The sequence below is a fragment of the Jaculus jaculus genome, chromosome 1 (assembly GCF_020740685.1).
Source record: "Jaculus jaculus isolate mJacJac1 chromosome 1, mJacJac1.mat.Y.cur, whole genome shotgun sequence".
Classification (NCBI taxonomy): Eukaryota; Metazoa; Chordata; class Mammalia; order Rodentia; family Dipodidae; genus Jaculus; species Jaculus jaculus.
In genome coordinates this window covers 157556349-157571240 of record NC_059102.1, presented here as the reverse complement: position 1 = coordinate 157571240, position 14892 = coordinate 157556349, and the positions used below count along the sequence as shown (strand labels likewise).

Genomic DNA, 14892 nt, shown 5'->3' with positions numbered 1-14892 from the left:
GCCCTAGGTAATTTGGCTTTGATCCTGTAACATTCCATCTCTCTGTGATGACAGGAGCTTTCTCAGTCCATTCAGCCTTGTTCCATGTAAATACAGCACTTTGGGGGGGATCTTTCATTCACAGCCCCACACAGGCTGAGTGTGGGGGCGTCACTATAGCTGTCCACCGAGGCTCCCGCCCTCTGTATCCTAAGTGAGCTTGGCCTGTCTGTTTCCCAGACGCCCTTGCATTTGGGCATCACCCTGGATATAAGAAGGTGGGTGATATGCCAACGTCTGGGCCTGGCCACTAGTTCCACGTGTCCCCTCCTAGGCCTGGAATGGCAGGAGAAAGGCCTCAGCTTCCTGCTGCAGTAGCAAGTCACAACAAACTCTAGGCTTTTGTTTGTTTTGTCTTTTAAAATATTGTGGTGGGGCTGGAGAGATGGATTAGTGGTTAAGGCTCTTGCCTGCAAAGCCAAAGGACCTCAGTTCGATTCCCCAGAACCTACATAAGCCAGATGCACAAGGTGGCACATGCATCTGGAGTTCCTTTGCAGTGGCTGGAAGTCCTGGTGCGCCCATTCTTTCTCTCTCTCGCTCTCTCTCTCTCACTCTGCTTCTTTCCCTCTCAAACAAATAAATAAAAATAAAAAATATTTCAAAAAAAATTGTGCTGGGGATATTGCTCAGTGGTTAAAGGTACTTAGATATAAAGCCTGACAGCCTGGGTTTAATTTTCCAGTACCCACATAAAGCCAGATGCACAAAGTGGTGCATGCATCTGGAGTTCATGTGCAGTGGCAAAAGGACTTGGTATGCATCCATATTCATTCATTCATCCTCTGAAATATTTAAAAAATAGTGTGTGTATGGGTGTGTGTGTGTGTGTGTGTGTGTGTGTGTGTGTGTGAGAGAGAGAGAGAGAGAGAGAGAGAGAGAGAGTGGGCGTGAACATTCATGTTTGTAGGTCAGAGAACACTGGGTGTGGGTCCCTGCCTTCCACCTAGTTTGAGGCAGGATCTCTTGTTCACTGCTGTACAGAGCTGGCCTCCTGATGTAACTCAGCACCTTCACAGCACAAATTGTCTTGGGTTCTGTCTCATGGCCAGAAGTTGACATCAGTGTCATTGAGCTCAGGTCCAGGTGTCTGCTGGGTTCTCCTTCAGAGGCTCGGGTCTGTTCACGGCCTGTCCCATTCCCCCCACATTCCAGGGCTGGCAGTGCCTTTCTCCAATGCCTACCTTGTGCTGTATTGCACGATGTTGCTCTTGTCCCATGGACAGATGGGTGTCTGAGCTTAACCATTTGACTTCTCCTTTTAACAGGTTGAAATACTATATCACATGATTCATCGTTGAATTCAGTACGGCCTTTGATGTGTCCATTTTATAAATTTACTAAATAACAGTGATGTGACTTACAGACCCGAATTGGCTTTACTATTGCCCTTCTAGAGCAAGGTGGCCACACACTATAAAATGGGTTTGTGTGCTGACAAGGACTAGCTGTACTTTGTGATTTTGTTGCTGCTATGTTAGGGTCAAACCCAGGGCCTGTGTGTTCTAGGCACTTTACTACAGAGCTACAATCAAAGGGTGGTCCCCTCTCCTGTCAGGAAGGATCTCACTCTTGCCCAGGCTAACCAGAAACTCACTCTGTAGCCCCCAGGTCCTTGAACTCACTGAGTTCCTCCTCCTTCAGCCTCCTGAGTGCTAGGACTAAAGGTGTGCACCACCATGCCTGACTTTCTTTTTTTATTTTAATTTTTTTGTTATTTTTAAAATTTATTTGAGAGCGACAGACAGAGACAGAGAGAGAGAATGGGTGCACCAGGGCTTCCAGCCACTGCAAATGAACTCCATACGCGTGCGCCCCCTTGTGCATCTGGCTAACGTGGGTCCTGGGGAATGGAGCCTCGAACCAGGGTCTTTAGGCTTCACAGGCAAGCACTAAACCGCTAAGCCATCTCTCCAGCCCACCATGCCTAACTTTCAAAAGGTGTATTTTTTTTCTATTTGACAAAGCACATGAATTCATTTGAATTTTTTTTCCCTTTAAAAAAGATCTCCTTTAACACTTGATATTTCCTTCTCCTTCCTCCATCTATTCTCAAATCTGACTTTTCTCGCCTCCTCTCCCAACCTTTCCATGGTGCCAGCGCTGGTACCCAGGGCTTTGTATGTGCTAGGCAGGCATCCTAAAATTGAACTATATTCCCAGCCTCCTCCACCACTTTTTTTTTTTTATTAACAACTTCCATGATTATAAAAAATATCCCATGGCAATACCCTTCTCCCCCTTTTCCCCTTTGAAATTCCATTCTCCATCATATCCCCTCCCCATCTCTATCAGTCTCTCTTTTATTTTGATGTCATGATCTTTTCCTCCTCTTATGATGGTCTTGTGTAGGTAGTGTCAGGCACTGTGAGGTCATGGATATCCAGGCCATTTTGTGTCTGTAGGAGCACGTTGTAAGGAGTCCTACCCTTCCTTTGGCTCTTATATTCTTTCTGCCACCTCTTCCGCAATAGACCCTGAGCCTTGGAAGGTGTGATAGAGATATTGCAGTACTGACCACTGCTTTCCAGCACCATGATGCCTTCTGAGTCATCCCAAGGTCACTGCCATCTGAAAAGAGAAGGTTCTCTACCAAAAGTGAGGGTAGCATTAATATAAGGGTATGAATATTAAGAGAAGTGCTTACTGGGCAGTATGATAAGCATAGTATATACATTTAGCCAAACAGCAGCAAACGTTACACCCTTAGGGCTTATGACTACCCCTGTTTTAAGTTTTCAGTATCAGGGATCTATTCCCTCCCATGGAGCAAGCCTGTAGTCCAATTAGAGGACAGTTGGTTTCCACCATGACAGACATGCCACTATTGCACCTGTTGGCTCATTTGGCCTGGCTGGCCAAACATAAGGCTTGCAGTGTCCACTCTTGAGTATCTTCACTGGTGATTTCGCTCTGTCCCATTGAACTGCATGCAGAATGGCTTCTTCCAGCTTTCTGTCATCTGGTCTACATGGAGGAGGTTATCAGCTTAGTTCCAGCAGGATTTCTCAGCAGCCTTGCAGCCCAAGTATATCCTCCACCACTTTTTTTTAAAATTATTATTATTTTTATTTGAGAGTGATAGACAGAGAGAGAAAGAGGGGGAAAGAGAGAGAGAGAATGGGCGCGCCAGGGCTTCCAGCCACTGCAAATGAACTCCAGATGCGTGCGCCCCCTTGTGCATCTGGCTAACGTGGGTCCTGGGGAATGGAGCCTCGAACCAGGGTCCTTAGGCTTCACAGGCAAGCGCTTAACCACTAAGCCAGCTCTCCAGCCCTCCACCACTTTTTGAGATGGGATCTCACTATGTATCCCAGAGTGTCCTTAAACACATGATCCTCCTGCCTCAGCCTCTCAAATGCCAGGACTACAGGTATGCCCCACCATACCCAGTAAGTGATCAACTCTCTAAATCTCTCTGGTGTCTGCTTGCTTCTCTTGGTTGATCTTCTTCCCACCCATTTCCCTCACAGCAACCAGAGATACCTTGTTCCACAGTGAACTTCAGGATGTCTTTGCCTGAGTCCCTCCAGGGACTGACCACTTCTTTGAGGAGACAGCCCAAGAATTTTGGCTGTGCTCTGCCAGCCTCTATGTGCCCTGGCACCATGCTGTCCTCTGCCTCACTACTCCTGCCACATGCCCAGCTCCCGTCAGGGATGCAGGCCACTAGACCTTCCTGCCTCCAGACCTTTGCAAAGGCTGTATGCTCTGCCTGGAAAGATCTTGTTTACTCTATGTTTCAGGCAGTGGCTGAAATGTGAATTGCCCACCGAAACCTTTGATTGCCCAGATGTGTTTAATCCTACTTTATCCCCCAGTATAATTTCATCATGACTTCTCAACTATAGCACGTATCTTGCTTCCTAGTTATTTATCTCCTTAAGTTAATGCCTGGTCCCCCTTCTAGGAGAAGGAAGGTCCCTGAGGCTAAGCTTTATGTCTGTTCTGCTTGCGTTATTCTCCCTGACACATAGCTGATCATCTTTGCAGGGATGGGCAAAGGGATGAATGGATGCTTGACAAGTCAGTACACGGATGGGCAGATAGAAACAGTAGATTGGGGGGAAGATAAATGGACTTTGATGGGTGGGTATGTGCCTGGATGAATGTTGGGTGGATGGGTAGATGGACAGATGGGTGGGGGGGGGGTGGATGGGTGGGTGTCTATCTGGATAGATGAGCATGTAAGAACAGGGGTAGATGGGTGGCTGGATGACTGACAGATGGGTTGGATGGATGGATAGTGGGTAGATGTTGACAGGTGGGTGGATGGATGAAAGAAGGGTGCCCGGGTAGACGGATGGGGGGAGGTAGCAGTGTGGATGATTGACAGGATGGATGGATGAGTGACTGATGGACGGAGAGAGAGTTGATTTAGGAGTTTGTTCCTTCCAGCTGACTAGCCGGTACAGCCGCCACCGAGAGTTGTCGGGGCTCTAGGCGCCCCGCACTGACCCTGTGTGACTCGGTTTCCCTCCTCCCGGAGCGCAGGGTTGTGACTCCTACACACCACCCCCGCTGCCCGCACGTCTGCCCTCGACATTGCGCAAGCGGGCTGGCCTGGACGCCGCTGGGCATCCCGCGGAGTAGGGGGGCGTGACCAGCCGGGATAAGGGGCGTGGCCTCCCGCGGCCCCGGATGCGGCCCCGCCCCCGCGGAACCGGAAGTGAGCAGGCTCCCGGAGCGGCGGGCGTGGCTGGAGCCAGCAGAGCGGGAGGAGGACCGCGGCGCGGTGAGCCCTGGAGCCGCGAGACCGGAGGGAGCGGTGGTCTCACCGCGCTTCCGCTCGCGGTTAGGGCTGGGGGGCAGTGGGCGAGGCTTCCCAGACCTGCGGCGGGCGGGATCGGGTCCCGGGATGCGGGCCAGGCGGAGGGATCGAGATCCCCGGGGACAGGGCCGGGCTGAAGGATCGTGGCCCCGGGGTGCAGGGGCCGGGCTGAGGGATCGGATACCTTAGTACCTGGGGTGCGGGTATTGAGGGCCTGGGGCCAGAGATAGGACTTGAGGGGAGGAGGCCAGAGTCTGAGCGAGGGGCCGGGCTCCCAGGAGGAAGGCTATGCCTAGGGGAAGGGACCGAGGGGCCCAGGGTACCAGGATCTAGAGAAGGATCGGGGCCCTTGGGCCTGGGGAACGATCTGGTCTTAGGGAGATTGGGGTCCTAGGGACTGGGGGCGGCAGGTAGGTGTGGGGGTGTCCCAGGGCCTAGGAGAAGAGGATCAGCCTGTACGTATTGGGGAAGGGGTCTCAAGGCCTAGGGAGAGGGTGGTCAGAGGGCCAGGGCGAGGCAAGTGGATCTGGGGAGGCACCAGCTGCAAAGAGGCCGTGTGTGGGGCATCTCCGTCTGCACCCGTGCACCTGAGGAAGGTTCGCAATGGGGTCAGTGGGAATGGAACTCCGCTGCTGCCTTCGGAGCTGGAATGGGGAACTGCCGCTCCTCCTGGGTGTGTGCGGTGTGTGCACAGTCACCGGGGAAGTGACTTGGCCAGTTCTAGTCCCCCATTTCCATTTGTTCTCTTGGAGTGTCTCCTTGTAAGGAGCAGTGTCTGTCCAGCCACTTGGGCAGGAATTCCATTTTTTGTCCAGCTTAGCTTCCCTGGCAGTGCCCATATTCCCTGTGCGTAGCTGTCTCACCTGGTTGCCCTGAGCCTTGCTAGGCAGGACCCTTTAAGCCCGCTAGACAGTCCCCCTGTGCACGCTGGGCCAGTCAGGCTGTGGCTCCCTCCATGGGCCTGCTTCAGTTCCTGACGTAGAGTGAGTCACCCGCTCAGGCCCTAAGTCAACACAGGTTCTCTCTGATTGGCACGGTATTCATCAGAAATTCAAGGAACAAGGAAGCAGCTCTTAAGTGGAACCTTCAGACATGGTTGACCAAGAAAAAGTTGAGGGAAGGGGTCAAACTGTTGTTTCTGATGTGAGGTCCCCAGTAACTACTAAGTTGACTTTCTACCCCGGTGCCCACCCCCTCTACTCCCACCCCATGTCTACACTTGGAATTGACCCCAAGGCGAGACCTTGCACATGTTAGGCAAGCTCTCTGCCACTGAGTCACATCTCCAGCCCTAAAGCTGATTTTTAATTGTGGCATTGTGATAGTTGGCTGTTTAAAACATTGTAAATGACAGTGAGGATAATTGGCCCTCAGACCTTTGGCCCGTGCCAGTCTGGTCCCAGGTGCTCGAAAGGCTAGAACCCAGGTGCCATCCCATCGCCTTCACCTCCTTGCCTTGTGGAGCTCTTTGTCCCGGACACCTGACAGCCGGGCGTGGCGTCTGTCTGCCAGCTTCTGTTTCAGTCCCTGTCCCTGGGAAGCAAGCCCACTTCCTCTGCGCAGGTCTGGCTTGCCCCACGGGAGTGCACCCAGTTTGGAGAGGAGGCAGAGAGGGGGAGCTACCCCCCAGCTGCTCGGCTACTTTTCTGTTCCTTTTGACTCTGCTGTACTGTAGGGGGCAAGCTTGATGGACCACTGAGTCTGGATGGATGTGTTCCTCCACCGTGGGCAACTTCTCTGGGTGAGGGTTTGCTGTCAATGCAGGCAGGGTGTTTCCCCACCCCCTCTTCCCCTCAGCCAGCTCTCCCTCCCTCTGGCTGTTGCAGGGGAGGCTTCATGTTAACTGTGCTGGATGCAGGAGGCATTATTTTTTTCTTTGTGCCATGCTTTTCTAAGAGCACTGTTGACGTCTAATCGGTGTAGTACACAGCTTGCCCGTTTAAACGTATAATTCAGTGGTCTTTGGGTATAGTCACAGAGTTGTGCAGTGATCACCACCGTCTAGGGAGAGCTGAGGCAGGCGGATGCTGGTGGCCAGGAGTTGAGCCAGGCTTGGCTCATCTCTTTTTGGGGGGGGCTGGAGGAGGGCATTTGAGATAGGGTCTCTGTAGACCTGGCTGGCCTGGAACTCACTGTGTAGATTAGGCTCGCCTGGAACTCACAACGATCCTCCTGCCTCTGCCTTCCAGGTGCCAGGATTATAGGTGTGAGCCACCATACTAGGCTACTGGAGCATATCTCCTGAAAGAAGGAAAAACAGATAAAGGAATTTTTTTTTTTTTAAAGGAAGGCAGGAACTCTACTGTTTAGCTATGACTTCCCAATCCTCTGAGCCCTGGGCAGCCACTGATGTACTTTTTTTTTTTTTTTTTTTTAGTTTTTTGAAGTAGGGTCTGGCCCACACTGACCTGGAATTCACTATGGAGTCTCAGGATGGCCTCGAACTCACAGTGATCCTCCTACCTCTGCCTCCCAAGTGCTGGGATTAAAAGGCGTGCACCACCACGCCTGGCTTCACTCTAATGTACTTTTAAATATATTTTATTTATTGGGCAGGTAGAGAGAGAGAGAATGGGTGTGCCAGGGCCTCTAGCCACTTCATGCAAACTCCAGACACATGTGTCCATTGTGCATCTGGCTTATGTGGGTACTGGGGAATTAAACCTGGGTTCTTAGGCTTCACAGGCAAGTGCCTTAACCACTAAGCCATCTCTCCAGCCTAATGTACAAAAATTGGTGTGTGTGTTGTGGGGGGGCATACCATGGCCTTTTGCTGCTGCAAACAAACACCAGACACTTGTGCCACTTCATGCATCCTGCTTGGGAATTGAACCTGGATTGTCAGGCTTTGTAAGCAAGTACCTTTTACTACTGAGCCATCTCCCAGACTCCTAATGTGCTTTTTTCTCTTGATTTCCCAGCCCTGGACGTTTCATGACAATGAAATAATACTTTATGATCTTTGTGCTTGGCTTCTCTGACTTGGCATGATATGTTCAACTTACATTTACATTGTAGCATGCATTGGAATGGCGTCACTTTTTTTTTTTTTTTTTCAAGGTAGGTCTCACTCTAGCCTGGAATTCACTAACTAGTCTCAGGGTGGTCTCGAACTCTCAGTAGTCCTCCTCTGCCTCCCGAGTGCTGGGATCAAAGGCGTGTACCACCACACCCGGCTCTGTATCGCTTTAAAAAAAAATTCTTTATTTATTTGAGACAGAGAGGCAAATAGAGACAGAGAGAACTGGGCGTACCAGGGCCCAACTCTCTAGTCACTACAGGCCAACTCCAGATGCATGTGTCACTTGTACATCTGGCTTTATGTGGATACTGGAGGTTTGAACCTGGGTCCTTTGACTTTGGAGGTAAGCGCCTTAACTGCTAAGCCATCTCTCCAGCCCAGAACTGTATCACTTTTAATGGAGGGATACTATACTTTTGTGTGGCTGTAACATGTCTCCTCATTGGTTGATAGGTACGTGGGGAGTTTGTTTTGTTTTTTGACAGCTTGGGACGATGCTGTTCTGACCACTCATGTACAGATGGGCATACGGGCTTAGGCTTCTATCTCTTGAGCATATATATATTTAGTAGAATCCTTGGGTCGTGTGTCCCTGCGTTTAACTTTTGGAGGAACCACTAGGCTTTTTACATTTCCCATTTCACCAGCAGGGTATAAGTGTTCTGGTTTCTCCAAATACCTCTGTGTGTGTGTGTGTGTGTGTGTGTCAAATCTAAGACCTTGAACGTGTAAAGCATTCTCTCTGTCACTGAATGGCGTCATGCATCCCTCCCTGCCTCCTCACTATTGCTTGTGTTGCTCTCACACTCCTGGCTTCAGGCAGTTTTCCTGCCTCAGCCTCCTCAGGGCTACTGTGCCCAGCTTCTGTGCTATTAAATGGGGCAGATGTCCTTTTTACTAACTTGTAAGAGTCCTTTATGTGTTCTCAGCCAGGAATGGTAGCTCATGTCTATAATCCCAGCACTCAGGAGGCTGAAGAAGGATCTCGAGTGAGTTCCAGGTCAGCCTGGGCTAGAGTGAGACCGCACCTCAACAAATAAATCAGAAGAGCTCAGTCTATGCTCAGGATATATATATATATATTATTGAAAATTGTTTTCTCCTCAGTGAGTCATTCAGTAGCCCAGGCTAGCCTCCTATCTGCCTCAGCCACCAAGCGTGGCACTTTTCACTTTTTTTTTTTTTTTCCTGAGGTAGGGTCTCACTTTAGCCCAGGCTGACCTGGAATTCAGTATATAGTCTCAGGCTGGCCTTGAACTCAGGGAGATCCTCCTACCTCTGCCTCCCGAGTGCTGGGTTTGAAGGTGTGCGCCACAGCGACAATCTTCTTTTCACTTTTTGATGGTGTGTTTTGAAGCATAGAGTTTTAAATTTTGTCCACTTAGTCTGCTTTGCTCCCCCCTCCCCCATTCTTGTGTTTTTGGTGTCATATCTAAGAAACTGTCACCAAATTCACGTCATAAAAATGAAGCATGCTTAAGGCTGTGATTCATTTTCAGTTAATTTTTGTGTACGGTATGAGGTACTCCAGGGACTTTATTCATATCCCCCAAAATACCCAAGTTCCTATTTTAGTCACTGTTTTTTTTTTATTAAATATTTTTATTTATTTATTTGAGAGCGACAGGCTGAGAGAGAAAGAGGCAGAGAGAGAGAGAGAGAGAATAGGCGCGCCAGGGCCTCCAGCCACTGCAAATGAACTCCAGGTGCGTGCGCCCCCTTGTGCATCTGGCTAACGTGGGTCCTGGGGAATCGAGCCTAGAACTGGGGTCCTTGGGTTTCACAGGCAAGCGCTTAATTGCTAAGCCATCTCTCCAGCCCTTTATTATTTTAAACAGGGTCTTGTGTAGTCAAGGCTGGCCTGGCACTTGTCATGTAGCTGAAGCTGGCTTTGAACTCCTGAGCCTTTTGCCTCTGCCTCGCAAGTGCTGGGATTGTAATTGACCAGCACTACAACAGCTTGTCTTTTTTTTTTTTTTTTTTTTGAGGTAGGGTCTCACTCTAGCTCAGGATGACCTGGAATTTACCATTTCATCTCAGGGTGGCTTCGAACTCATGGCGATACTCCTACCTTTGCATCCTGAGTGCTGTGATTAAAGGTGTGCTCCACCACGCCTGACATATTTTTGATTTTATTTATTTATTTTGAAAGAGAGAGGGAGACAGATAGAGAAAGAGAGAATGGCATGCCAGGGCCTTCAGCCGCTGCAAACAAACTCCAGATGCATGCACCACCTTGTGCATATGGCCTACGTGGGTCCTGAGGAATTGAACCTGGGTCCTTTGGCTTTGCAGGCAAGTACCTTAACCACTAAGCCATCTCTCCAGCCTGCTTGTCTTTTATTTATTTGTAGAGAGAGTTAGAAGAGAGACAGAGAATGGGCACACCAGGGCCTCCAACTGCTTACAAACGAACTGTAGATACATGTGCCACTTTGTGCCTCTGGCTTTACGTGGGCACTGGGGAATTGAACTCGAGTGGTTAGGCTTTGTAGGCAAGTGCCTCAATTGTTCATTAAGCTATCTCTTCAGCCCGAGCTTGTCTTTTTAAAGACAGGGTTTATTTTGGCTTACAATTCCAGAGAAAACGGAATGCGTGGTGGCAGGTCATATTGAGTCCAGGAAGCGGAGAGCGGTGATTCTCCTTTTTTTTTGAGACACGGTAGCCTTATGTGTCCCAGGCTGGCCTCAAACTCTTCTCCTGCCACCGCCTCCCACGTGCTGGGATGACAGGTATGCATTACCATGCCTGTCTGCTGTTACTATTCATAGAAACTCACAATATAGAATTACTTTGTCCTGACCATCACCATCAATTATAATGAACAAGAAATGGAAAACTCCCAGGAATATATCAAGTAGGACCCATGCTACCAAGTGAGGCTGTAATCTCAAGTTGTATTAAGAAATGGCAGGAGCCCGGCGTAGTGGCGCACGCCTGTAATCCCAGCACTCGGGTGGCAGAGGTAGGAGGATCGCCATGAGTTTGGGGCCACCTTGAGACTACATAGTGAATTCCAGGTCAGCCTGGCCTAGAATGAGATTCTACCTAAAAAAAAAAAACAAAAAAATCCAAAACACAAAAACTTAAAGAAATGGCAGGGAGGCTGGGCATGATGGGTTACCATGAGTTCGAGGCCACCTTGAGACTTCATAGTGAATTTCAGGTCAATCTGGGCTAGAGTGAGATCCTATCTTGCAAAAACAAAACCAAAATAAAAACAACAAATGGCAGGGTGGGCTAGAAAGATGGCTCAGGAGTTAAAGGCACTTGGCTTGCAAATCCTGATGGTCTGGCCTGGGTTTGATTCCCCAGTAGCCAAGTAAAGCCACATGCACACAGTGGTGCATGTCCTTGTAGTTCTTTTAGAGTGGCAGGAGGCCCTGGCACACCATGCTCACACTCTCGCTCTTCCTCTTTGTCTCTCTTTCTCAAATAAAAATATATGTTTAGGGCTGGAGAGGGGGCTTATCAGTTAAGCACTTGCCTGTGAAGCCTAAGGACCCCGGTTCGAGGCTCAGTTCCCCAGGATCCAAGTTAGCCAGATGCACAAGGGGGCGCACGCGTCTGGAGTTCGTTTGCAGTGGCTGGAGGCCCTGGTGCGCCCATTCTGTCTCTCCCTCTCTCTCTCTGCCTCTTTCACTCTGTCTGTCACTCTCAAATAAATAAATAAATAAATATGTTAAAAAAAAATGGCAGGGTTAGTGTATTGAATCTGCTTGGGTCTCTTCATTCCTCTGCATTGAACTATTGGTTAGGAAGATACAAGGTCTTCCTAGCCTCCTTCCAGATTTTTTTGACATAGCCCTGTGTGTCTGGGAGGCTTTCCGAGGTACTCAGGGTCTGCCTGGAGATCTGGTCAGCAGCCGTCCTGACCTTACCCTTCCTCTTTGCAGACAGATCACCCGCAAATGCCTGCACATTCCTCACTGGATTACTGGGATTCGGATAGAGTTCTCTGAGCAGCCTTTTGCTCTCTGGAAAGAAAGGTTTGTGTGTTCATTTGTTTTTCCAGTTCTGGGGATTGAACCCAAGGCCTTTTGTGCACTAAATAAGCACTCTACTATCAAGTTACTCCCCAAACAAGTTGCGTGTTGTAAGCACATCAGTATTCTTTTTTCTTGAATCGGCTGAGGGTGGAATCTTACTACCAAGGTGAGGCAGCTTGCACACAGGGATAATTTTTTTGGTCTTTTGAGGTAGGGTCTTGTTCTACCCCAGGCTGACCTGGAACTCACCCTGTGGTCCCAGGTTGCCCTTAAACTTACAGCGATCCTCCTGCCTCTGCCTCCTGAGTGCTGGGATTAAAGGTATGCTCTACAGAGTCATACACTCTGTGGAGACCAAAGGTGACTGACCAGGGAGCCCCAGCAATCCTGTCTCTCTGCTCCGCTAAGTGCTGGGGGTACATGCCTGCACAGCCATACCTGGGTTTATATGTGAGCACTGAGGATTGAATTCTGATCTTTATCCCAGCCCCATGTCTGGGAGCTTGTTGCCAAAATGATCACCTCCCATTAACAGAGCCTCTAACATGGGGGATGGTGGCTCTTCGTGTGCTGTGAACAATCCTCTGTTAGAGTGCTTGGAACGGTTACTAACTTGACAGTCTAAATTAAGACTTTCATTGTTATATTTCCAATAAGTACTTGAAATTACGATGGATTGCTTTTTAAATTGGGCTAAAATCAATGCAACATGAAAGTGACAGTGTATTCATAGGGTTACACAACCCTGAATCCCTGAATGCTGCCTCCCTCTGCTTGGAAAACTATTGCCATAAGAGTCAGCGGATCGGGAATGTGCTCTTAATTAAAGAAGTCAGTGCACACCCCACTTTTTGATGAAACAGGGCCTCGCTTCTGTAGCCCAGGCTGGCCTAGACCTCCCATGTAACCCAGACTGGCCTCAGACATGTGGTTCTCCTCCTGCCTCAGTCCTGGGATTACCAGTGTTAGCCATCATGCCCAGCTGCCACTTTTTTATTTTCCAGAAATGTTTTCTCCCTCTAGTTGAAGCCCACAAGTGTTTCTGGCATACTTCTGACGCCACTTGATTAAGCTATTCTGATGCTCCATGTTTGATTCTCCATGTGTCCTCTGTGTTTAGTGATGACCATGTAGCTCTGTGGTGAGCTCTGTGTGAGGTGGGGGGGCTCTTGATCATTTGGATGAGAGCCTCTGGGGGACTCTCCGCAGGCTGCGTCACCTCAGTGCTGTCTTACAGATGTGGAAAGCTTCGGCCGGCCACGCTGTGTCCATCGCCCAGGATGACGGAGGAGCCGATGACTGGGAGACCGACCCTGATTTTGTGGTAGGAGTCACCCAGGGCCCCTGCTTCTCTGAGGGCGATGCTTCTACCCCCAGGTGTTGGCTTGCTTGCTCCCCGGTCCAGGCTGTGGGGCGTAGCCATTCCTTCTCTTTGCAGAACGACGTGAGTGAAAAGGAACAACGATGGGGCGCCAAAACCGTGCAAGGATCCGGGCACCAGGAGCACATCAAGTAAGCTCTATCACTCCCCACAGGGCCTTGCGGGGCCTGAGAGCCCATGCTAGGACCTCACCTCGGGGAGCTGTGTCCTACAGGCCAGTGGTGGCAGGTGCTCAGGTTCACCTTGTCAACCTTGAGCGCACACAGGAGACAAGTGGAGGCATGACATGCTTGTTGATTTATTTATTTACCAGGAGAAAGAGAGAGAGAGAGAGAGAGAGAGATAAAACGGGCATGCCAGGGTCTTTGTCACTGTAAACGAACTCCAGATGTATGCACCACTTTGTCCATCTGGTTTTATAAGGGCACTGGGGGATTGAACCCTGGCCAGCAGGCTTGAAAAGCAAGCGCCTTTAACCATTGAAACATCTCCTCGACTCCCAGGAGGGGGTTTTCAAAGTGTGAGATGTCTTTGAATAATAACTTGGACCCTGAACATCTCCCTTTGAGTCATATTATTGTCTGGAAACTCGTGCATTGCAGAATTTAACAGCTAGTCTGATGAGCTGAATTCCGGGTGTTAGAGAGCTGAATGCGCCCCGTCCTCATCCGTCTTGCCCTGCGGGTGGCTTGCTTTCTCCTCAGGAAGCATAGATCAGAGGACTTCTACAGACATGCCCAGATGATTGTTCTGGTGTCTACTGGGTTCAGAACATGGCCTCCTCTTCTGAGCTGTGCCAGCTGCACCTTTGACCAGGGCTTGCTGTGCTTCTTGGGGTAGGCCCTGTCTGCCTGGCTAGACACCCAGAGAAAGGCATTCTGCACGGTGACCTTGTGCATGTGTGTAGGGTGCTATGTGTGACTTTGTGGTGTGCCACACGCTCACCTGTAGCAGCCTGACAAGAGCCATGGACATCCTGCTCCATCACTCTTCTGCCTGGGTATATTTAGCTAGAGCATCGATTTACTGTTTCTGGGGCTTGTGAAACTCCATTAATCTTCCGATCTCAGTGCCCCTGCCACGCTGGGGTCACAGGCATGTGTGGCCATGCCCACTTGGACAGTCTCAGCCCCTCATGCATGGGTAGAAAGCTTACTTAACCACTGAGCCTCTTCTCTGACCCATTTTTGTGTTTTAGAGGTTCGAATATGAGTCTCTCTGGTTTACTTAGCTCACCTGTCCCACAGAGGTGGCCTGTGAGTGCAGAGGGCCTGGGGCTGGTGGGGAGAGACAGTGGAGATGGGAGGAGACCTGGGAGTCTGCTGCAGCCTTAGATTGGTTGTCAAAGGCTTAGGCCAGTTCCCAAGTTGGTAAGGCATCAGTATTGACACACAGCACTTCTGTCTGTCCCTTGTGGCTCTTTTTTTTTTTTTTCCTAAAGTTTTTTTTTTTTTTTTCTGAGTTATTTATTTATTTGCTAGAGAGAGAGAATGGGCATGCCAGGGCCTCTAGCCACTGCAAAAGAACTCCAGATGCATGTACCACCATGTGCATCTGGCTTACATGGGACCTGGAGAATTGAACCTGGGTCCTTAGTCTTCACAGGCATGCGCCTTAACCACTAATCCATCTCTCCAGCCCTCCTTGTGGCTGTTGAACGCACTGGACAGGGTAAATATGAGAATGGGT

At 49.7% G+C, this 14892-nt stretch overlaps 1 protein-coding gene across 4 annotated transcripts in view; it reads left to right on the top strand.

Moving 5' to 3' along the window:
- Window positions 1–4707: 4707 nt before the first annotated feature.
- The window catches only part of Cttn (cortactin), a 34940-nt gene continuing 24755 nt past the window's right edge, over window positions 4708–14892 (top strand). For 2 of the 4 annotated variants that reach the window (XM_045156598.1, XM_004654237.2), the window contains exons 1-4: window positions 4708–4774; window positions 11730–11822; window positions 13060–13146; window positions 13261–13334. In XM_045156598.1, the coding sequence (XP_045012533.1) occupies window positions 13060–13146; window positions 13261–13334 (161 nt within the window). In that variant the 5' untranslated portion in view covers window positions 4708–4774; window positions 11730–11822. Of the gene's footprint in view, window positions 4834–11729; window positions 11823–13059; window positions 13147–13260; window positions 13335–14892 lie in introns of all 4 variants that reach the window. The other 2 variants (XM_004654238.2, XM_045156586.1) reach the window with 2 other exon arrangements.